The 23,963-nt window shown below is 41.1% G+C and overlaps 2 protein-coding genes across 8 annotated transcripts in view; one reads left to right on the top strand and one right to left on the bottom strand.

The window, feature by feature from the left end:
• CAPN7 (calpain 7) overlaps positions 1-20,173 on the top strand; it is a 43,616-nt gene extending 23,443 nt beyond the window's left edge. Inside the window, exons 10-22 of one of the 7 annotated variants that reach the window (XR_001514980.1) lie at positions 283-389; positions 1,238-1,358; positions 3,504-3,648; positions 3,783-3,882; positions 4,136-4,271; positions 5,072-5,147; positions 7,836-7,981; positions 8,712-8,774; positions 9,363-9,493; positions 11,273-11,365; positions 11,458-11,689; positions 19,062-19,403; positions 19,968-20,173. Coding sequence is in view for 2 of the 7 variants with exons in the window: in XM_015568108.1 (XP_015423594.1) it covers positions 283-389; positions 1,238-1,358; positions 3,504-3,648; positions 3,783-3,882; positions 4,136-4,271; positions 5,072-5,147; positions 7,836-7,981; positions 8,712-8,774; positions 9,363-9,493; positions 11,273-11,365; positions 11,458-11,602 (1,263 nt within the window). In the remaining 5 variants the exon portion in view is untranslated. Of the gene's footprint in view, positions 1-282; positions 390-1,237; positions 1,359-3,503; positions 3,649-3,782; positions 3,883-4,135; positions 4,272-5,071; positions 5,148-7,835; positions 7,982-8,711; positions 8,775-9,362; positions 9,494-11,272; positions 11,366-11,457; positions 12,738-14,217; positions 14,557-15,013; positions 15,304-17,001; positions 17,182-19,061; positions 19,404-19,967 lie in introns of those variants that run through there. The other 6 variants (XR_001514981.1, XR_001514982.1, XR_001514979.1 and 3 more) reach the window with 6 other exon arrangements.
• The window catches only part of SH3BP5 (SH3-domain binding protein 5 (BTK-associated)), an 88,083-nt gene continuing 77,509 nt past the window's right edge, over positions 13,390-23,963 (bottom strand). Inside the window, exons 5-9 of the mRNA XM_006770211.2 lie at positions 19,218-19,348; positions 18,086-18,128; positions 17,170-17,389; positions 15,301-15,561; positions 13,390-14,830 (exon numbers count right to left, since the gene is read on the bottom strand). Coding sequence (XP_006770274.1) covers positions 14,619-14,830; positions 15,301-15,561; positions 17,170-17,389; positions 18,086-18,128; positions 19,218-19,348 — 867 coding nt within the window. The 3' untranslated portion in view covers positions 13,390-14,618. The remainder of the gene's footprint in view (positions 14,831-15,300; positions 15,562-17,169; positions 17,390-18,085; positions 18,129-19,217; positions 19,349-23,963) is intronic.

The following is a 23,963-nucleotide window of genomic DNA, read 5'->3' as shown; positions in this document are numbered from 1 at the left end:
TATTAAAGCAGTTTTTTTTTCCTGTTATGTGTTTGGGGTTTTCATGTTTATTCAGGGAAAGCAGTAAAGATTTTAGGAAAAGATTGTAAGCTTGTGCTTAAATCCAGGTAGGAATATGAGTTACAAGAAGTTTATTACTGATAGAAAAAAAAACACATTAACTTCTGGTTTATTCCTGTCAAAATCATTATATCAAATCAGTAAGATTTATAACTATCCTGGGGATGTATTTAGATTTTGAAAAAAAAGGTTGACAGTCCTGAAATGTGTTTAATGTTGCAGAATATTGATCTTCATGCACTGACTGGGTGGATACCAGAAAGGATTGCTATGCATTCAGATAGCCAGACTTTCAGTAAGGATAATTCTTTCCGAATGCTTTATCAAAGGTAAACATTCTCTCTCTCTCTCTCTCTCTCTCTCTCTCTCTCTTTTCATAGTAAAAGGTTGTTTTGAAACTACATACCTTATTTAGAATAGATATTACAGAGACTGCCATTTTCCATTATTAGGGAAATTGTGTTTTTAATTGACTTCACTTATGTACTTGCTACAACCAGCCCTCAATTATTTATAGATACACAGTTAACCCGGGTTATAGATAGTCTAAAACATTTGAATCTGGACTGTCTTAATATGGGAAAATTTTTTACTTCCTTAATACTTACCAATTTGAGGGAAGGTGGGAAAAGAGAAGTCTGAGAACATAAAGAGGAAGTTAACTGAGGCCTTAAATGATATGTAGGGGAGGGAGTGGCTGTTGCTCTTCAGTTCATTTCATAGAATCTAGGGCAGTGGATAGATACAGCCCCCTTTACTTCAAAACGCACTGGTAACATATAGGGACTGGAAAACTATCTATAAATAATACACATTCATTAGTGAAACTAAAAAACTCAGTGATTTGATAATGAATATTACTTTGGAGGAAGTCCATTTGGCATTTTATGTCTTCATCTTTATTTGTAAATCATTTGAAAATTTAGCATTTCTTTCCTTCAAATGTTTAAAACTGGGTGGGGTGGGGGATGTGATAATTTATCTCACATAAATTAAGCTGTGAAATGGAAATGTAATTCTTGTTAAAGTCCTTCAAAGGGTGTTGGGATTAGCTTAATTTTTAAAAGATTTTAAATTTGTGGAAATGTTCATGGGAACCATTAGACAAAAGGAAAGATGATGTGATCTGAGATTATAAATGTTTTTCTTTTAATCTTTGTCTATTGGGTGATTCCAGGTTTCACAAAGGGGATGTCCTCATCACTGCATCAACTGGAATGATGACTGAAGCTGAAGGAGAAAAGTGGGGCCTGGTTCCCACACATGCATATGCTGTTTTGGATATTAGAGAGTTCAAGGTTTTACCTTAAATATTTTTCTATTTTTCTTGTTTGTTAATAAGACATTACAAGGATCCCAAATAATATATTGGACTTTAGAATACGGACAAATCAAGGTTTAGGCAAAGTTTTAAAAGCGTTTCACCTATTACATTAAACAGCTTGATCTGTCATTGGGAATTATAAAAAGATGAGAAATGTAATGACAGTGACAACGTAGATATTGGTGACAGCAGAAATACTATATGCCTCTTTCTCTTTTCCATGCAAGTAGAAGAGTTGAGGTGAATACACACCCCCAAGGTTTTGGACAGTACATTGGTGTTGGCGTCAATCAGTGTTAGACTCTAGAGCAGCAGTCACCAACCGGTGGTCCGTGAGGTCCGAAAGGTTGGCGACCGCTGCTCTAGAGCATAGTTGCATTTGGTACATACTTGAGAAAGGATGCCAAAAATAAGATACCTGTGATGAAGAAACATGCCAGTGGGTTTGCAAGTGTTTCTTTCTCTTCCTGGTAGCCGTTATATGCTTTCAGACCTCTCAGACCCTTTCTCTGTGCTCAGGTGTTGAAATGGTTGACTTCAGTATTTTTCAGATTATTGATTATTTTTAACTGAAAAATGGATCTGTCCTATAGATTAGAAAATAGAAAGATTTTTAAGGAAGGATTTTTTTTCTCTAATAAATTGGTACCTAATCTGTCTAGTCACTGGGAAGTTTAACTAACAGTGTCTTTCAATTTCCCCTGCTTAAATATATAGAATCAGTGATCAATCAACAATAACTGCTGTGTATTAATAAGACTGATTTTCTTAGTGGCCTGTGGAATTACATGAATTATGAAGGCTACAACATTTAAAAATATATAGTTTCAAGGCTTTCTAAATCAGCCAGTTTTTGTAGAATTGTCTTCCTTTAAATATGACATAAAATTTGACTACTTAAAGAAAAAAATAAGAATTTATATGAATCGAATAAACTGAGAGGTTTGTTTATAGCAAATTACATTCTAAAACAAACACAAGCAAAATATTGGGAATAAAAGTCGCTATTAATATGTGTGTGTGTGTGTGTGTGTGTGTGTGTGTATATATATATATATATATTATTGTTAAAACATTTTTTGAGGTAGGTATAATAAGTGACCAATATTGAGGTAGTGCCACAAGATTTAAATTTTAGATAATGAAACAGGCAATATGAAAGTAAGTTTGAGTTTGAGGAAAATTTCTGAGATGTAATTTACTTTGAATAATAAAACTATTTGTTCTGAATGATCAAAGGAAACTAAACAAATAACATGTTTATGAGAATAATAGGCACCTCTGGTCTTACTTGAAAATAAAGCATTTCAAAATCCCTGATTGCCAGTAAAATAAGAATTTCAAGTAACAGCCTTTTAAGTTAAAAATCACACAGTATCAATTCTTAATGGCAGTTATTCTGTAAAGATTGAGGCTCTTTAGAACATGTGTAGATGGAGTAAGCTGTGGCCTGGAGACAGGTTTCTTCACTCTTTTCTTCACTGCTTCAGTCTTCACAGAGATAATCAGTAGAGGAAGAAGCTAAAGAGGATCTGAAAGAGTTCAAAGGGATCAGAGAGGGCCTTCCAGGAAATGGAAACGACATGAACAAATGCCTTTAGAGGTGAAATTGAATAAGAATTATTTATGGGATTCTGAGAGGAAAGACTAGACTAGACAAAGAAATGTGGGGTATGAAAATGGTGGGGCCAGTGTAGAGTAGGCTCTGAAAGAACAGGAAATACTTGATGCTCTAAGGCAGCACTGCCTGCAATGAAAATGTTCTCTGTGCTGTGCCATTCTTTAGCTACTAGCTACATGTGGTTCTTGAATATTTAAAATGTGGCTAGTGTGACTAGGAACTGATTTTTAAAATCTATTTAATTTCATTTTAAGTAGTCACTACCATATGAACTGCATAGCTCTAAGGATAGGTAGCCAGTTGCAGTTCTTGATCAGATGTGTGACATGTGAAAGTGTTAAAGAATATTAATTTCAAATTTATTTGAAGAAAATTGATACGTATTCAAAATGCATCCTCCCTTAGAGAATGATACAATTTATGAAAATATGGTAAAAACTGTTTTTGCAACTTTGTTATCTCCTGGTTTTGTTTTGTTTTTTGTTTTCGTTTTAATAGGGGCTGCGATTTATCCAGTTGAAAAATCCCTGGAGTCATTTACGTTGGAAAGGACGATATAGTGAAAATGATGTAAAAAACTGGACCCCAGAGTTGCAAAAATATTTAAACTTTGATCCTAGAACAGCTCAAAAAATAGACAATGGTAAATACATCTTTTTGTAATTTTAATACTATTTGATCTCTAAATAACATGCTTTAATAATGTGAAATGTGTTTAACTGACAAGTCGTTTATTATTAAGATATTTTTAGATTAATAAAGATATCTAATTTTTAGGAATATTTTGGATCTCATGGGATGATCTCTGCCAATATTATGATGTGATTTATTTGAGTTGGAATCCAGGTCTTTTTAAAGAATCAACATGTATTCACAGGTAACTTCTTTGCATATTTCAGAATATGCTTTAAAGTAGTCTTCACATTTTTTATTTAAAATAAAATGATTAATTTAGGAAGACTAGTATTATCTCTTTTTGTCATTCCCCAAAATGACTATCATGTAATAGTTATTTTCTTTATATATGCTTCTTAGTCATGCCAGAAACTGTAAAAACTAAACCTGGTAACTTAATTATATCTGAAACACAACACTTCATTATTTCCTTCTTTGTTGACTTGATCTTTTAGTACTTGGGATGCTAAGCAAGGACCTGTGAAAGATGCCTATAGCCTGGCCAACAATCCCCAGTACAAGTTGGAGGTGCAGTGTCCACAAGGGGGCGCTGCAGTTTGGGTTTTGCTTAGTAGACACATAACAGACAAGGTACTGATACCCTTCTTATGATATTCCATATAGAAACTCCTTTAAAAATAACTAGACTATTGTGAACAAAATATGTAATTGAATCATCAGCCTGTTTTATTTATATGGGTGGCTTGAAAATGGTATTTTCGTAGATAAATGAATATTTTCCTCTAAGGAAATTTATCATTTGTAATCATACTCTTAGAAGTTTTATTCAAAGATCATCTCTGAAGAGCCCTAGCCAAGAGCCCTAGCTGGTTTGGCTCAGTGGATAGAGTGTCAGCCTGCTGACTAAAAGGTCCCAGGTTTGATTCCAGTCAAGGGCACATGCCTGGGTTGCAGCTCGATCCCCTTAGGAGGTGTGCAGGAGTCAGCTGATCAGTGGTTCTCTCTCATCATTGATGTTTCGCTCTCTCTCTCTCTCTCTCATCAATAAAAATGTATATTTTTAAATCATCTCTGAAGAAAAACATGAGGGAGTTTATGCTGTTAGTGAGGATTTTCATGTTGATTATATATGCTTTGGGTCTTTAAAATATTAAAATTAAAATGTGTTATAGGGGGAGTTGGAAATTTGAATCATTAGGCCTGATTCTGTAAAGGGTAACCATATTTTAATAGCTTTAGAGTCTTTTTTAATATATTTTTTCATACAATATGGCCAGTCTATTGGAATGACAATTTAATCCAGAAAAATAATTATTTTAATCACACAAAGTAGCTGAAATAAATTCTTTTAAAATTAGAGCCCCCCCCACCCCCCATTAAGAGCATTTGAGCCCATTTCCTTAACCATATTGGATTCTTTGTGCTTTTAGGATGATTTTGCAAATAATCGAGAATTTATCACAATGGTTGTATACAAGACTGATGGAAAAAAGGTATATTATCCAGGTATGTTTAGTAGGCAAACATTCAAACAAACATTAAATTTTTATTGATATGATTAAGTAGAAAATTACATTTTATGGAGGTAATGTACAGAAAAAATTATGCTGATAGATTAATAGAAACCACTCAAATAGATGTTTATGCTACAAGTGTTTTGTTTTCATTTGTTTTTAATAGAGTCCTCAGAAATTTGGGAGTTCACATTGCTGTAAGAGTTTTATTTCTAAAACTTAAGTCATATATTCTTTGTCTGATCAAAAATTCTATGGTTTTCCATGGACTCTTGGATAAAATCCAAGCTCTTTATCCTGGTGTATAATTCTGGCCTTAACTTTCCTGTCACCCTTTATCTCATGCACCTCCTTTCACAGTACCCTCATTGAGGTACTCCTCCTGAACACATTGTGCCCTTGTTGCACAGTCATTTGAAGAGAGCACTGTATAAAATCATCTATGGAGAGGGTTGTAGGTACAGAGATGATCACCCAGGACCTGACCCTTGAATTCTGTCATCCTAAGATTAAGCAAAGGCAAAGTTACCACAAAAGAATTTGAACAGAGTACCTGATGAAATAGTAAGGTTTCATATAATACAAGAAAAGAAATATTTCATGAGGGAAAGAATGGCCACTACATCAATTACTGAGAAGAGACATTGGAATTAGCATCATGGCACTCATTGTTGATCCTGACAGGAACAGACTTGGAAGAGAAATAGTGTGGTTTGCGAAAAGACTGTGAAGTAAGGGGCAGTTGTTGACTGTTCTTTCAAGAAGGCTGTGCAAAGAAACGGGCAGTGTTGGGGGAGATGGAATCAGAAGTTGAAGTTTGTTTTGCTTAATCGTAGAACATGGTATTCTGCCCCATCACACTGGGTGTGTCTTGGCATTGATATTAGCAGTCAGGATCCCTAGATATTCTTGAATGGGCATGGAATATAGTACTCCAATGATAAATGTGTGGTTAAACCAGCCAAATTTTCCATTTTCACATGTTGGTCATTATACAGCCCAAAAAGTGTTGTGAAATGTTCCTAGTGTTACAGTGTTACACTGCTTTTGAATTTCAAATATATGTTACCCTTTTTACTTGGATCTGTTTTAACCCTTTGCAGTCCAATGTTATTTTTGGAATTCAAACAATCTGGTCCAAATTAATTGACGGGATTGAATGTTGAACTTTTTAATGTTCTTATTGCTCGACATTGGACCTGCTCCTAGCGCCTGATCTGTCGAGTCAGCCTCGAGGTTGGACTGAAAAGGGTTAACAATGATCCCTCTCTTCCACAATAGTGATTTTTGCCTTGGCAAGGTATTCCTAGTTTGTAATTTTATTTTTATCATAGCACTCAGATCAGTAGAACAGGCCTTACTGTTCCCCTTTTGACAGAAGAGTAAACTGAGATATAGAAAGGTTTAAAACCTTGTCCAAGATCAGAGATAATCCTCATTCTTTTCCTCTTCACACTAGATTACACACCTCTAAGCATTAGAAACCTATTACCTGTTTGAGATTCTAAAATGTTTTTCTGCCCTAGGCGGTTTGGCTCAGTGGATAGAGCATTGGCCTGCGGACTGAAGGGTCCCGGGTTCGATTCAGGTCAAGGGCACATACCTCGGTTGCAGGTTCCTGGCCCTGGTTAGGATGTTTGCAGGAGGCAGCCAATCAATGTGCCTCACATCGGTGTTTCTCTTTCTCTCTCTCTCTCTCTCTCCCTCTCCCTCTCCCTTTCTCCCTTCCATTCTAAAAAGTCAATGAAAAAATATCCTCAGATGAGGATTTAAAATAAAATGTTTTTCTAATAGATCACATTATAAATAGTCAGTGTTCCCAAGTAAGCCAAGTGATATAGCACTGATCTAAAATGACCTACAGTAATGCACATATATGAAATGATTTTATGTCAGCTTTGATTGATGAGATTAATAAAAGTATGTATCAGGCAGCATTGTAATAGCAAACTATTGGAAATAATCTGAATATTCAGATTGTCTGGGTAACTAGATATGGGTATAGATAAAATGTGTTATATTCATACAATAGAATATTATAGAGGCAGTTTTAAAAGAAATAAACCATATCTAGAACAGCATGGATTTCAAAAACATGTTGAGTGAAAAATAAAGATATAAAACAAGACATACAATCCTTTTTTAAAATATATGCTCACAGATAACAATTACCCATTCATTCTTTTGGGGGTGTGCAGGGGGAGGTGGGTGTTAAAGTTTGAAAAGATGTCCACCAACTTCCTCAGAGTGGAATGGAATAAGACTAAGGGTGGTGGTTTAAAGGGACTTTGTTTTATAAGAAATCTAATATAGAAAAAAATTTTAATTCCGAGTAGTGGGGAATATAGACACATTTTTCATTACTTCTTTGTATCTTTTTAAAAATTTTCTCAAAAGAAAATAAGCAAATCCTGAAGGAAAGCAGCATAGGGCAGAGAGCAGGGATTATCCTATATATCATTGAATGTATTCTAAAAGATTGCTTTTGCTTTATTAGAAACATTAATTTTAAAGTTTCAAATTTATTTATAAAGTTTTTAATTGCAATTGTAATTCTTTAGTAACATTGTAGAGATAAAATCAATTAAGGGGATGTCCATTCATTTAAGTATTTTTCCTACCATCAACCATAAAACTTAAATTTAAGTCTCCTTACTGTAAACCCACTGGTTTATTGCAGCTGACCCGCCCCCATACATTGATGGGATTCGAATTAACAGCCCTCATTATTTGACTAAGATAAAGCTGACCACACCTGGGACCCATACCTTTACATTAGTGGTTTCTCAGTATGAAAAACAGAATACAATCCATTACACAGTCCGGGTAAGTAAACCAACATACAGTGACAAAACAATATAAAGTATATTATGTACTCTGCTTTGTAAGTGGGATTATCTACAGAAAAAGTTTATGAAAATGTGTGTATTTTTTGTGTGTGTTTATGTGTATCAATTCAATATTAAATTATGATGTTTAAAATAATGCTTTTGAAAAGTAATCTTTTAATTTTGCATAACATTTTCAATAAGCATTTTTTTTCCAGAGTAATAGTTTGTTTAGTCCTGAGGTAATGTGGTACATTGGACTAATAAATTTACAGAGCAAGCAATAGAAACTCCTTTAGCCTACATAATACCTTTGCTGACTTGAAAAAGAAGATGCTGAATTTAGTGGAAGGGAATCGATTGCCTATAAACATTGCTCTTACAAGTTGGGAAGATCATTGTAATTTTGTTCTGCCAAAGATCAGTAAAGAAATTCACTTAGAATAGATTTTTTGTGATGAAAGGGACATTGGGGAGCTGCCTCCACTCTTCAGATGCAGAAGACAAGCCCTACAGAAATTGTGATTTGGCCTGAGTCACACACAGTGCCAGAGAAAGTGAATACCACATCCCCTAGCTTCATTAAACCAGTATTGATTCCAGGCTGCCTACAGAATATGACTTTTATATGTGCCAACTAATTTATTAGACTTCCAATATATTCTTTTCTCACTTTGGTATTTTTATAAGTATAAACTTGATCAGTACAATATTTTTTTTTAATCTAGGTATATTCAGCATGCAGCTTTACTTTTTCAAAGATTCCTTCACCGTACACCTTATCAAAGCAGGTAAGAGAAATGTCTCTGGGTCATGATCTCAGAGAAATCTTAGAATTCCCTTTTTCTCTTTTTCTGTTTTCATTCTTCACATTTAACAATTTCTTACAAAATAAAATTGTCCAGAACTTGAAAGGAATAAGGGAAATGTAAATAGCCTCTATCCAATCTTAGTTGGAATACAAGATCTTCAGTAAGCAACATTAAGTGATTCTGTGAGCAGAAATAAGAAATTGAAAGATTACTATAAACCTTGTCATTAGGGAAAGCCATGTGGATGAACCTCTTAAATTGAGGGTTGACTTTACAGGGTGGGCTAGATGTATAGAGAATGTGAGGGAGAATTATTGGCAGGGAGAACAACTTGATTTAAAGCTGAAAGATGGAGATAGTGCTTAGTATAGCAAAGTAGCCTGGCTGGAATGAAGAGTGACGTTGACAGTCACTGTAGGTGACAAAGACCTGGGGGTGGGGGGGCGCAGAGTGGGGAGTTGCCATCTTTGAGGAGATGTGGGAGGGCGCGGTTGTGAAGGAGTTTTCTCTTTAACATAGAATTGGAGAATGTGGAGTTTTGTTAATGCACAGACTTTGTTTTGTTAGATTCATGGAAAGTGGAGTGATCAGAGTGCTGGAGGATGTGCAAATTTCCAAGAGACTCATAAAAATAATCCCATTTACCAATTCCATATAGAAAAGACTGGGCCATTACTAATTGAACTAAGAGGACCAAGGTTTGTGATGAGTAACTTTCTTAATGTTATATTAAAAATGAGCTTAGAAGAACAGAATAGGGTTTTGAAACAGACCTATGCATATATGAATGTTTGATTTATGTTAAAGATGCTATTGCATAAGGGTGGGAAAAGGATACTCTGTACAATAAATGGTGCTGAAATAATTTGAGTATCCATGTACCAAAATTGGTAATTAAGACCCCTGTCTAATATCAGATCGCAAAATCAGTTCCAGGTGGATGACTATAGGAGATACCTTAATAAAAATATTTTTACATGTGCTACATTAGTGGGAAAAAGTCTACAGTTTTTTTTTAAATAAAAACTTGAACAGGCATGTCATAAAAAAGATAATCCAAATGGCCAGTAAACCATTGTAAGCCAAAAATTTGAAACAACCCAGATGTATATCAGTGGCACTTAAGATTATAAAATAGTCATAAAATAGTCCTACATAACAATGAAAATAAACTATAGCTACCCACTACATGATGGATAAGTTTTAAAAATAATGCTGAAAAACAGAAGCCAATCATAACAATATATATATTACATGATTCCACTTACATGAAATCAAGAACAGGCAAAATTAAACTTGTTTAAGGATGCATACTTTGATAATCGCAATATATACAAAGCAAGAAAGTGATTGAACGTTTTGTGGGCACAGGCATTGTGATGAGAAAGGTGGATACAAGGAACTTCTGTGGTGCTGAGAGGTTCTGTTGATTCAGGTGATGGTAACCCAGGTGTTTGTTCACTTTACAAACTATGTCATTGTAATATATTTTACAATTTTAAAAGGTTTAAAAACTAGAGAATACAAATTAAAAAATAGTACTAAATAAAACTAGGCTTAATTGTGCCTGCTTTACAAATTCAAAAGAAACTAATTCTAATAGGACTAAGCTACTTTTCACAATCATTTTAAAAACTTTTACCAGTCTTCTAGGTGATATAAGGTATCTATCTAATTACCCTTATGTATTTAATTTCTAGATAGATTGAACATGTAAAAATACTTGACAATGTGTATTTTTTCCGATTTTGCTAATTCATGTCTTGCCCATTTTTTTGTTGGAGTTGTCATGTTTTTCATAGGGTATGTCTGTAAGAACATTAACTCCTTCATATATTTGCAAGTATTTTTCCCAGATAAATTTAATAGAAAAAAAAAATTTCAAAGTAATCAGTCTTTTATTTTGCTGTGGGCGGGAAATCTACCCAAATAGTAAGTTAATTTTCACTGTATTTTCTTCTGGTTCTTTTTTACATTATATTTTTAATCCATGTGGAATGTATTTTTATATTTGGTGTGAGATACAATTCAACAGTTTTTTATCACCTCATCACCACCTAAATAATACTTCCTTTCCATACTGATTTGGAATGCCATGTCTACCATATGCTAATTACTTTCTTAAATTGAGATTTTTTTCAGGGTCTTCTCTCCTGTCCCACTTGTTCTGCCTAATACAATGACAGTATTTTTATCATTTCAATTTAACATTATTATTTGGGAGCCTAGAGTAAAATGTAGTCTCTTCTAAAGTAAGTTTAATGTATTAATCTTTATGGCTGCAATTTTAAAATAGAAATGGTGTTTTCTATACTTAGTGTAAAAATAGTACGCATGTGTTTCAGTGTAGGAAGCTTCCTCCTGAAGCTTTGGAAAGCCTGTACTTGACTTCAGTAGTACATCTGCACTTTAGGTATGCTTACTTTTAGGTCTGTATTTGAGACTACTTAGCAGTAATTGTTTCTTTTTACTGCTAGGCAGTATAGTGTTGGATTTGAAGTTGTAACAGTATCTGTGGTGGGAGACTCTGGTCCCCATGGCTTTCAGAGGAAATCTAGTGGTGACTACAGGTAAGGTTGGCATTTTGATTATATTTTATTTCTACTTTGCTTATTGTGGCTTCATCTTCTGTAAGCCTTGTTTTTATTTCCCCTAAATACAGGTGTGGGTTTTGCTACCTGGAACTAGAAAATATACCTGCTGGGATTTACAATATCATTCCCAGTACATTTTTGCCTAAACAAGACGGACCTTTTTTCTTGGACTTTAATAGTATTATTCCCATCAAGACAACACAGCTTCAGTGATGGGGAAATGGCTGCACTTACTGGATTTTATACTTACCAAACAATCAACTCTTCAAATGAAGACACAAATCTGCAGGACACTAAACAGTAAGAACAGAATTAATTCTCTAAAAATGGAATCCGGTGCTCAAGTCGGAGTGCTTAGTGAGAATTGTGTATAGACAGAATTGCCATAAATTACTTAAGAAGTACCACTTACATGGTTTTGTGTGTCTGTGAATTGGCTTGCATTTAAAAGGGGCCACAGTGTATTTAAAAAGTGCAGCTGATTAAAGTTTATACTCAATCACACTGTGATATGATTTTGCTAAGAGGGAATTGAGACCAGATGAGAGGGACATAGACTCATTGAATGGAATGGTAGGCTGGTATAATCTGAACTATTTATATTGTCTTTCTGGCAGAGCATGTTGTAAGGTAAAACCTGCTTGTATTGTGACTCTACTGTGCATCTTGGGCAACTAATTACCAAATGAATTATAGTCACCATTACAGATTTTAATTCTGCATCACTTATGACTTTAAATGTTTGTTGCCCAGATGTTATGAAAGAATAAAGCTTTAAGAAATACTAATTAGCTTAGCATGAAGATGCTCATGCTTACGAGTGAAGGTTGTTAAAGTTAGTACCTGTCTCCCATTGAATCATGTAAAGAGAACTGAAGTATATATATTCACTGTTGCAGTCATTTTTTATCAGGTTAACAAAAGTAGTAGTCTGAGACATTGAAGACATCACTGTTTAGTTGGTACTTTTTAATTGCTCTCTAGTTGAGTGCTTTTAATGGTAACAGCACTGTGGAGAAAATACAATTGAGAATTTAATATATTTTAATTGGGATTGCATTCAGAGAAATTGCCAAGATACTAATGTCTTGTGTGTAAATTCCCAGTTGTTTACATAAAAATCCATCAGAGCAGAATGATGCTCAAGATTTTAAAAATCTGAAAATAAGGTGGTATTTTACATCATCTCTTACAATTATCAAACTTATTTTGTATTTGATACGTTTAATTGAAATAAAATGTTTATACTTATGGAAACTGTAGTTTAACCTAGAGAAATTGATTATTAAAGGACTTCATCAAGTATGTTCCATGTAAAAGATTAAAGAACTCATTATTTGCTTGAAAATTCATACTTCAAAAAAATCTGTTATCATTCAGGACAGGGGTAGATTATTATACTAGTGAGAATTCTCTTTGGTAAATATAAGTAATTTCCTATGGCCTTTATTATAAACATATTTATGATTTGAACTTCTTGTGTTAAAAAATCTTACAGGATGCAAACTGAATTAAGTTCTAATCTCTGCCCTCAAAAATCTAATGGAGGAGACCTGTTTATGAGCAAGTTAATGTAATGTTGAATTCTATAAGAGAGCTCCACACACAGTGCTACGGGTGTATAAGGAAGGGAAATTATTCATTTTGGCTAGACCAAATAGAATAGAATCAGCTGGGGAGCTTTTAAAAACCCAATGCCCAAGCATACCCCAACAATTAAATCAATCTCTAGGGCTCAGACCAGAGAAGTATTTAAGCTTTGTAGGAGATCCTAATGTGCAGCAGAAGTTGAGAACCACTTTTCGAATATAACCACCTTGTCCCTAATTGCTCAGATTTGTAGCAGCAAAAGAATTCAAACCTTGGTAAATGGGGGCTTAAATTATTAAGATCCATAACTTTAATTGAAAATAAGAACAGATGATCACGGCATTCCATGCTCTTCCTATGGCAAGAAATTTGCCTAGAATAGATGGTTTAGACAAGGTAAGGATTTCTCATTTTAAGTCATTTTCTTAAGTGGTTTTTATTACACTCAAGGTATTAAGACAAGTACAAAATAACCTTGTAATTAAGATACTGTATTAGTCATTAAAAAAGAAGAAAACACTACAGTATGAAGAGATTTACAAATGACTAAAACATACAAGTTGTGACAGAATTAACGAACAACTTGAAATGGGGTTGCTTTTTTCCTTTTAAAACAAATAAAATACAGTGCTCTTAAATATGTGTAGCCTTGGAAACATTAAAGAAAAGTAGTCTTAACTTACTATTAGAATAACAGACTCCATTGCATCTATTTAACAGCCTTTGCCAACACATGCCTACTCCCTTTCCTAGCTTTAAGAGACAGTTTCCTCTAAGAAATACTAGTGTAGCATAACCCTTAAATAATTTTTAAAGTTACAACCTACAGAGAAAGTAACACCTTGTCAATCTAGAATAACAGTGGCAACCATTCTTCACATGCACTTCTCTTAGAATAAGTCCCCTTGGCTGGTAGGATAAGGTTTATGCTGTAGAACCTTTTCTTCCCCAACCACAAATCTCTTTCTATGATATGTCCTTGCTACCCTCACCTCCCCGGCCCCCCATCCCAACATTGGCATTCACCTTTCCCATCCCAAAAAGTGCAGTTCATGGTAACCTTTATAGAAAATGGTGTTAATGGGTGTTTTAACATACATACTTTTTTTAAAGCCCCTTTCGAACATCAGAGATGATGATAAATGAATTATGTTCTTGGATTTTTTTTAAGCCTTCACTGGGTCAAAAAGGTATGTTCTGAATATCTGAATTTTGTCTTGCGTTCTGTTTTCATTTAGATGCCCTAAGATATAAAAGGAGAGAACATCTCTATTTTCCCAACTGGGGGTGAGAGAATCAAACTGTTGACCCCAGCTGGGCTCAGCTTCCCAGCCCCTTTCTTGCTTGGGTTCTTTGTGGGAACTAGTTATTGCTTCCATAACACTGTGACAGTTACTGTTCCACAGAGACTGCCCTGGTCACAGCCCGCCTGCAGCAACAATTCTGCTCTGCAAACACACCAGCCCGAGAGCTCTTACCAGAGGAAGAATCTTCAGCCTTAAGGTCTCTGAAACCTCCCTGGTGCAGTTCAGAGGAAACACTTACGATTTGGCATATATTAAAGGTTATTGGCACAATGTTCTCCAATCAGTTTCTCATATAAATAGTGGTGTGCACTGGGGCCAGGATCTTGGTTGGATCAGCCTATCTGCACCATTTTTATGTCAGCAATAATCCCGTCTCGTCCCTTTGCACACTGGAGGGAGAGCTGCTTCATCCTGTTTGCCAAGGCCTGGCCCTCCGGGGAGGTGCTGCTCTGGCTCTTGCCACCATCACTGCTGCTGTTGCTAAGACTCCGGTTGTTGTTGGCTTTGTCACTTGTTTTATTCTCTGCCCCTTCTGCTCTGTCTCCTATAGAAATGTAAAGATTAAGTGAGTGTCGACAATTCCAAGAGTCACTTAGGCCCAAACTAATCAGCCAACTTAACCCTCTAGAATTTCCCAGTGTTGCCCAACACATATATATAACAGAGGGTTCTCCATCATATAGCTGCTTTTATTCCTCAGAGAGTTTTCTATTTTCCTTATTTTTAGAGATGAAAATTGTCATACTCGTTTAATAGCTGGGAAACAGAAACCTCTAGCATGTGCTTATCAAGAGGACTGTTGTGATGAGAGACAGAACCCACGCTATGGAGCTGGAAGCCCCCAGAACAGGACTTGGAAACTATCTCAGTGATAAACACCAACAGCACATTCACACAGCCCTGGGGGCTCCAAGACCTGGTCACAGTCTAGAACAAGGTCTAGGACAGTGCAGAAATCTGGCTGCAAAGGCAGTCACCCGGGACAGCACTACTGGTGAGAGGGCTGCAACTCACCTCGTTCCACCTCACACTCCGGGGAGGAGGCCCCACTGCATTCACTGCGAGGGCCTAATACTGGGAACATCACTCCAAACTCTGACAGGGACACGGGGCTGGGAAGATCCAGGCTGCCGGGCCTCACAACTGCAGAAAACTGGTCGGCCATCCCAGATGGGCTCATGGGTCCCGAACTAAAGCTGGACACAGACTGGGTCTCCGAGTCGTCTTCAGACACAAAGGTGCTGCAGTTGTCATCTTCAAAGGCCTCGGAGGCCACTAGGATGAGAGAACACCAGTCACACAGGCTCTGATAGCAGCCTAATTCCTGAAACACCTCCAGAAGCGTTTGCTGCTGCAGACAGCTAGACACAGCATGGGACTGCAGAATCCCTGCCACTGTGGGTGCCTAACAAAAGGAGCGTGACCTCCCCAGCATGCACGACCAGACTAATGCAGCTAAAGGGAAGTGGATGCAGCTGGATCCCATGCATGGTCAGTGTCCTTGCAGTAATGTCATAGCCTGTGTGCCCTACAAGTTAGTGTCAGTAGACACTGCCTAAAGGTAGAAGATGAATTCAGCCACAGATCAGGGACTTTTCTCCACCCCAGTCCACACTTGCACAGGAAGAGGGCTGGCCCTTTGTAAAGGACCCCCAACAAAGCTAGTCAGACATCAAGGCTTTCCTCCACAACAGAAGCAGGAGCTGCTGGGAGAAACAGCCCTGCTTGGAATACCTGCTGGGACCTTTGCTGTCTTCCAGGTGACTTCTGATCTCAAAAGACGCACTCAGAGCCTACCTAGGTCACAGTTTGCTGCAGAAGAAGATGCCTTCCCAGTGCTCTGTAATTTCACTTACTTTTAGACCAGAATAACCAAGGCCCAGAGACATGTCATTGTCATGGTTCGAAAGCCAATTCAGCCTTTAGCTAGTCCCTCTGCCTGCACATAATCCTGCTTATTAGATTTTTCCTCTTCTACTCCCCTTTCTTCCTCCCTCATCTTTAAAAACAGCCTTGTAGCATCCCATAGATGATTACCATAAATGAGAAATACTGAAATGTTGGGGGCAAAATGGACTCAAATCTGATTCCCAATCCTTTTTCACTATTTGTTGTATAGCCTTGGTCAAGTTACTTAACCTCTGAGCTTCATGTTCCTCTCCATAGAGGGTAAATGAGATGATACATATCAAAGTCCTCATATTGTTGATTCTCAGATTATAGTTTCCTCTTCCTTTACTTGGGCCCGGCACTTGAACATTAGTTGGGGAAGGAGCCACTGGGGACCATTGCACAGAAAAGGAAGAGGAATTGTGCAAAGACGGTGTTGGAGAGGTTTCATGGTTAACACAAAGGGAGCCACATCAAACCTCTAATACCAGTTTTCCCGGAAGAGGGCTCTCTATGGTCAGACACCAGTGACAGCCACCACTGTGGAATGTAAATTTCATTTAATCTTTCCCACCACTCTACAGTAGAGAGTAGGTACTACCATACTCCCCATTCTGCAGCTGAAGAAACAGAAAGATAAAATCCTTGCCTGCATCATGTGCTAGTAATGATGGGAAGGTGAGGATTTGAATCAAACCTAATTCCAGAGCCCTGTTCTTAGCTCTTTCCTGCAGTGCTTCTCAGACCCTTGTATGTTGTAGTATGCACTTTGAACCTCAGAGAGGAGTGAACATAGGACATTTTCCCAAACTTACTTGACCATAGAATCCTGATTTTGAGGAATACTCAGTAGCAACTTGATGAACACAGCATTCCACAAAATGTTAAGTCACCAGAAATAGCCCTCGGTCCCGCCCAAGTGAGGCCCTTCTGTGATGGTGAAGACAGCCCCGGAAGCCGACCACACAACTTGTATACGAGCCCCTGACTCACCAGAAACAGCATCTGGCTCGGGTTTGCTCTCTGACAGGTCCTCTGCAGATGTGCTGCTGCCCTCAGCGCCCACGCCGCAGCCCCGAGGCCCCATGGCGCTGGAGCGCCGCCGCTCGTGTATCTCGTCCGAGATCATCTCCAGGTTCTTCAGGGCCGTCTTGTACTCGCCTTTTGCCAGGGCCAGTTTGGCCTGCAGGTCGTCCACGGTCTTCTTTAGTTGCTGGTCAGGAGAACAGGAGGCTCAGTAAGTGAAGGCTGCCCCTGCTGGCCTTGGGATGCTTTTGAAAGACAGGTCCAAGCATGTTTTCTGCCCATCACTCCACTCCAAGACATGACTGAGGATCTGATTATTCTTATCAAAGCTGTCCGTGTACCAGATATAAAAGCAGCCACTACCCCTTCCAACTCCCATCTGGGTAACAAACAAGCTCCATATCCAGAAACTACCACTGGCAGAACAAACCCAATCAGGGAAACAACAGTGGCTGTCAAATTCACACAGAAGTCCCACATTATAGCCATTTGGTCCCAGCACTGTGGTTCTCGAACTTGTACCAGAATGCCCTGGAGGGCTCTGGGACCAGAATGCCTTGCTAGAGCTCACATGGCGGGGCTCCATTCACAGTGGGCGGTGGGGAACGACTTAGCAATTCGTACTAACAAGTTCCCAAGCGACCCTGATGTTACTGGTCCTAGGAGCATACCGAGAACCACTGCCCAGTACAATACAGAAAGTGACTCATCAGCAGATGTAGAGAACGTCAGAGACCATGCAAGACCATTTAGAGGCCTGAAAACTCAGTAAAGAATGTCTCTCCACTCTCCTCTTGTAGCAAATGAGGTATTTGAAAGTATCACAAAAAGTGGGGCTTTGCATAAAAATCCCATTACCAACAAAACCAAAGGCCACACATACCTCAAGCTGCATGTAGTACTTGGCCTTGAGTTCAAAATAAGGCCTGTGAGAGAGAAAAAACAAGAGTAACATAACACAGTGAAACTCCATGAGGTGTGTGAGGCTAGGTCGTCCTTCCAGGATTTAGTAAACTGACGAGCCATGAGCTGAAGGTGGTGCTCCCAGCTCTGGGGCCTAATGGATACAGATGGCAGTCAGAGGCACTGGCCTCACTCAAGATTTGGGGAATCCACACACGTACACAGGTCCTGGAGCCCTTGCATCCTGGTTCACTTTCCTCTCTGGGGAGGCTGTTTAGGTCACAGGTTGTGCCCTGCAGCTAATGTGGCCCGGAGCTCTTCTAAGGAGGTGGGCTCCCCAGGAATGACCAGCAGATAAGGCCGGAGAAGGGGCTGCCTCAAACACCCTCTTGGAAAAGCTGGGTAAGGGGGACGCACCAGTCTTCCCCCGACAAAACAGCAGAGCCACTGGAAGGACGGGCTCAGGTTGGTCCCCTTGGGCTTTGTCCAGGATAGAAGTATGTGATGGTCTACAGACCCAACCAGGTCATGGGCAAGAACAAGAAATGCAAACATTATACTAGTCCCCTGGGCTCTTGGTCAGCCAGAAGACCCTGGCTCTTTTTAGTGACTGGCGCCTGAGCGTGAGGTGTAGACCAATGCTTTACTCTTGATTTGTTCACCTGCCATGAAGCTCTAGGACTGTCTGGCCGTTGGGTCCAGGCCAGTGGTCAGCAAACTCATTAGTCAACGGAGCCAAATAACAGTACAATGATTAAAATTTCCTTTGAGAGCCAAATTTTTAAAACTTAAACTATATAGGTAGGTACATTGTTATTAACTTAATTAGGGTACTCCTAGGGCTTAGGAAGAGCCACACTCAAGGGACCAAAAAGCCGCATGACAGCTCATCTCCACTCTGACAGATGGGCCATGGAATGGTTTGCTTTTGAAATTCCTTTTTCTGTGTTCCCCAGGAGCGGCCCCCAACTCAGCATTTGTCCCTCTGGGATAGGAAGCCTGGGCAAGAGGTTCTGGTGAGGCAGGTCCCTGAGTGCAAGGCACATAAAAGGTTGAGAAGATGCGGAAGAAGAGAACACCATATGGCCTCGGACCCTTACACCCAGACTCACTTGGATTTGTTGATGGCTCTCTTGAGTTTCTTCTCCAGCTGCCGCATGCGGCCCATGGCCGCGTTGTACCTGGCTGCCGTCTCCTTGTGCACCAGCTCGCTCCTTGTCTTGGTGTGCTCTGCCTCCATGACCTTCAAACAACAGGAGAGGTCAACCCAGCCAAGCCCAGAACAGTCCCTTGTTGGGGTATATCATTTTTCTAAAATATCCTTTGAGTAAATTAATGGGCAGGCTGAATTTAACTTCCACCGCGAATAGGATTACTTCATCCTATTTTTTCTATTTTGGAAAAGTCTTTGTCAGGTAGGACTAAATAGCCAAATTGGCTGTGGCAATGACCAAGAAAGAAAACAAGGAAAAACAAAAATACAATAAAAATGAAGCATTCTCTGATTCAATCAACATCCACTTCCTTCTGCTCAGGCCTCCTGGGTCTAAATAGCTTGAGTCCCTACTTCCACCTTGGGGCAGGCAAATGGACAAACAGCACCAGTGGGATCTTAGACATCAAAGAACTGGGATACCTAGCAAAGCAGGCATGACAGCATCAGGACAAGGCAATTATCCTTGTCCGGATAATTATGAAGTGTCAGGAAAAGTTATGAAAGACTGAAGTGAGCATAAAGTCACTGGGTGTCCTGTCTAGCACACCCTCCCAGGTCATCTCTAGCTTTCATTGTCCTGGAGCTATTTTATGACCCTGTTAAGTTATAGAAAACGGATAGTAATACAGATTCTTCTTATTCCTAGAAATGAAGGTGAATTCTGTCCTAGTGGAGGTGCATCTGATAATATTGATTACCCTGTAAATATTTACCAATTTTGCATCAGTTTATAAATTTGTTTCTGCATCCCTGGTTTTCTACATGAAAGTGTGTTGAATTCTTCTTTGAAATAGTTGTAACATCTTACTAGTTCCCTCCTTAGTTAATGAATTAAAACCTTTGACACAGGAACATTTATATTAGAGTTATGCTTTTACTTTCTTTAAAATATCTTTTAACAAAGGTTTCGATGCTTGAGATACTTTTTAAAACGGTAGAATTAAAACAAAGCCAGAGAAGGGAGCTGAGCTAACTAAGCTAACATGCAGTGACATCCCTGCTAAAACGACTTCTCAACCAAGACCAAAGGGCTAAGAGAAGCCTTTCTCTCTGCTTCTAACACCAGCGATTTCACAAAGAAATAAGATGCACTAAAAACATCCCATACTCGGACACACTCTTGTCTTACATTGTAGGCGCTCAGGATTTACCGGTGTAACCTTAATGAGAACTCAAAACCCAAGCTTATCAGACAGAACACAACATGTTGGGGGCGAGCTATTCCATTTAAAAGATTTCAATAAGTATTTTAAATTGACATAGAAAAGCTATGATTGGGAGCTACTGCACAGGGTTTCCTGTACAGTGGAAGCAGGGTTCTCACCAGCTGCACACAGTGCCCTCGTCTATTTCAGCCCTTAATCTAAAGGTTTTTTCTAAAATTAATCACTCAGAACATTCCAAGCCCTTGGAAATATTACCAGTGAAGACTGAGGTGGCAGCAGCATGTCACTGGCCCCTGCTTCACCCCCATCAGACCACATCACCCATGTCCCGTCCCAATCTCCCCCGCCTCACACACACAGCCTCAGCACTCAGAAGAGACCTCTCCGGCCCCCAACTCAGCCACCAGGGAGAAAGTCACCAAGCATGACACCTTGGTGAATCTCCTAGGTAACCAAGGAAGCCCGCCCTCGGGCATGGAGTAGGGCAGGAGCTGTGTGCTGCAAAGGGTGGAGGAAGAAAGGTAAGGGAGGAGGGTGGCACAAAAAGGCTCCACTATGAAAAGTGCAGCCATGGGGAAGAGACACACAAGGAATCGGATAACAAAGCAGTTCCTTCAGGCCTCAGGCACCAGCAGGCTGGGCTGAGCCGGGCACATGCAACTCACCATGGCCAGGTCTCCCAGGGCCACCCTCGCCCCCTTGAAGCCCAGGCTGACAGGGAACACGCCTCTGTACCACACTCTTCAGTTTTACCACCATCACATTCAGAGCTGCACACACCGACTACAGAGACCACCCCTGGGCAGCCAACCTCTCTGGGTGTGCACACGCCAGCAGCCGTGGCCATCAATCCAGGCAGAGTGGGATCGGACTGCAGGATGGCTGTGGCGGCTCAGGGGGGCTTGCCAGCAGGGCTGCACTTGAGAGGGGCCTTCAGTGTGTGACATTCGGGATGACGATGCGAGGGGAGGAAGCATTCGGGCCGAAGTGGGCTTTGTGCAAGCTGCCCTGCCATCCGTCCTTGCATCCAGCCACAGCCCATTGCCCCCTTTACCATCTCCACCGGAGGAGCATTCAGGTGGGAGGAGGGGCGGGGCACGCTCGGCGTCCCACCTTTCTCAGAGCCCGAAGGCTCCCGAAGGAAGTAACTGTCCAACATGCAGTCTTGGCCTCCTTCCCGATGGTTTGGTCCTTTCTCAACCCAGAGGGGACCCTGTCCTGGGGAGGACCCACAGGTTCTCTCTTCCCTTCTGGTTGCATCTGTCTCAGCCTGCTGGGCTAAAAAGTCAGGCACTCCTGGGGTTCCCAAAACATACACACCCTCTGGGCCTGCCCCAGCACTGACCACCGCCAGTGCCCAGTGGGCCTGAGCAGTCAGAACTGGTACTGGACAAGCCTCTAGGACACTTACAGCCTGAAGCCCTGGGCAGGCAAGCGGGCAGCAGGCACTGGAGAAAAAGGTCTGCCGGGCTGGCTCCCTCCTAGGAGGCCCAGGGCAGACAGGCACCTGGGACCCCAAGGCCCCAGAGAGCCTGTCACAGCCGCCCAAAGGAGATCCTCAAACAGCTGGGGCCTTCCTGCCTGAATTCCCACAGACACTGAGCAGTGTGCCAGCCGGGTCCCATGCCAGCAGAATAGCCTGAACTGACCAGTAGACATCCACCTAGCACGGCTCCTCATGTTCCAGCCTTCCCCTCTCAAAACCCCGAGACATACCACCTTGCTTACATCCCCAATATCCGGAGTGTAATCTCCCCCAACATCCTGTCTCAAAGACCAGCATCCTCTCCCCGGGGAAGGCAGCTTTCTTGTTTCCTCAGAACCTTGGCTCATCCAGGCTGTTTTCTGATTCTTACTACACCCCTGGGTGAGGGGGGCCCAGAAGGTGGCTTCTCTCCACCATATGGGAGAGGGCGGTACGTACCCACCAGCGTCAGGAAAGCTGGCCTGGACAGCTCCCCATGTGCCATCCAGGCCTCAGATCCACGCGCCCAGGCCACCTGCCCGCCAGGACTGGGATGGGAGGCTGACTGCGGCCTTCCCTCTGCAGCAGCTGCCAGTTCATAAACACGTCCTGCCTCCCCATTTCCAAGCCACACTTTTCTCCTCTGTTTCCACCTGGTCTCTTCTGGCAGACATCAGAAAAGCCAATCCTCCCTCCCCGATGCCAGGCCTCCTCTCCCAGAGGGTGAAAGGCTATCACCTTCCCATAACGATGCTTCAAGGCCCAGAGAGACCACGCTGGAGGGGCTGCTGCTGCCCAAGGTCCCAGGTAGTGAGCAGCAATAGTAGCCACTCCAGTGGCCACTGCTGCGTGCAGCTGCCCAGGCCCTCCTAGCCCAGCACTGAGCAGAGAACCGTTCCTGGTCCGTCTGTGGCGTGGCATGGCATGTGGCCTCCCAGAGAACACGAGGGCTCCTGGCTCACAGTCTCCCAGCACGCTGGCTTCAGCCATGGCTCCAAGTATGGATGCTCAATATCACCATACGTCTGAGGGGTACAAAGGGGACACACCGATGGCCTCAGGCAAGGAACGTGGGGACCCCAGTGTTCTCCCACCGTGCCTGGGGTGGGGATCAGGTAGCCCAAACCACTGCCACTCCCTCAAGGCAGCCCTGGACCTGAGTCTGGATCTTTCTCTAGACCCTTGATTAGTACTTTCTGTATTTAAAGAAACAGGCTTCCCAGAGTATCCACAGGTCAGACAAGGCAGGAGACATGTCAGACCCTTCGTGGTCTCCATCAAGCACTATTCGGCAAGCCGAGCGTGCCAGGCCCCCAAAGCTCTGGGAGTAGGCGGCAGGAGCTCTGCGTGGGAAGATGCTAAACCCAGAGGGAGGCTTGCAGCCAAGCCACACACACAGCAGCTGCCCGTCCATCAGACTCAGGGAGCACAGCCCCTGCAGGCTGAGTTTCTCCGTGACCCAGGGGTGCGGCCGGGCAAAGCTTTGCCACCAGCTCTGTCTCTTGCTGGAGTCAGTTGCAAACTCTCCCTCTCCCTCAGCAGTTCAAGGAGCAGCACTTCAGGCCTGTGCCCCTGGGAAGGAATCTGGGAAGAGGACCAGCAGCCCAGGGGGAAACCCTGGCCTGGGACCCAGGCACCTGTCCACCTGCAGTGGTTACCCCCACAACCAAGGAACCTTCAGTGGCCGCAGGAGGACACACATCAGGAGCCTACGTAACAGGGGCGGCCAGAGAAGTCTGGTCCAGCCCCACAAGTCGCTCACTGCACCATCCCAAGAAGCACCATTCCCACCAGGGACGGAGTTGTGTGATACGGTTGTCCTGGAGACACCTCCTTGTGGTACCAGCCACTCACCATCCACTGGGGCCCCGGGACTTACTAAGGAAAAAAAAGGCAGAAACATGTTTTGTTCTTTTTTTTTAAAGAGCAGACCAAGTGATTTCTGAAACCGTTTCTTCTGGCTAGTTTGAATCTTCGGTGGGGGTGGAGAAAGGGCAAGAAGGAAAGGCAA

The sequence above is a fragment of the Myotis davidii genome, unplaced genomic scaffold, assembly GCF_000327345.1.
Source record: "Myotis davidii unplaced genomic scaffold, ASM32734v1 scaffold962, whole genome shotgun sequence".
In the NCBI taxonomy this organism is placed as follows: Eukaryota; Metazoa; Chordata; class Mammalia; order Chiroptera; family Vespertilionidae; genus Myotis; species Myotis davidii.
The sequence above is the reverse complement of the archived record's forward strand: the minus strand, read 5'-3'. Positions and strand labels throughout refer to the sequence as shown.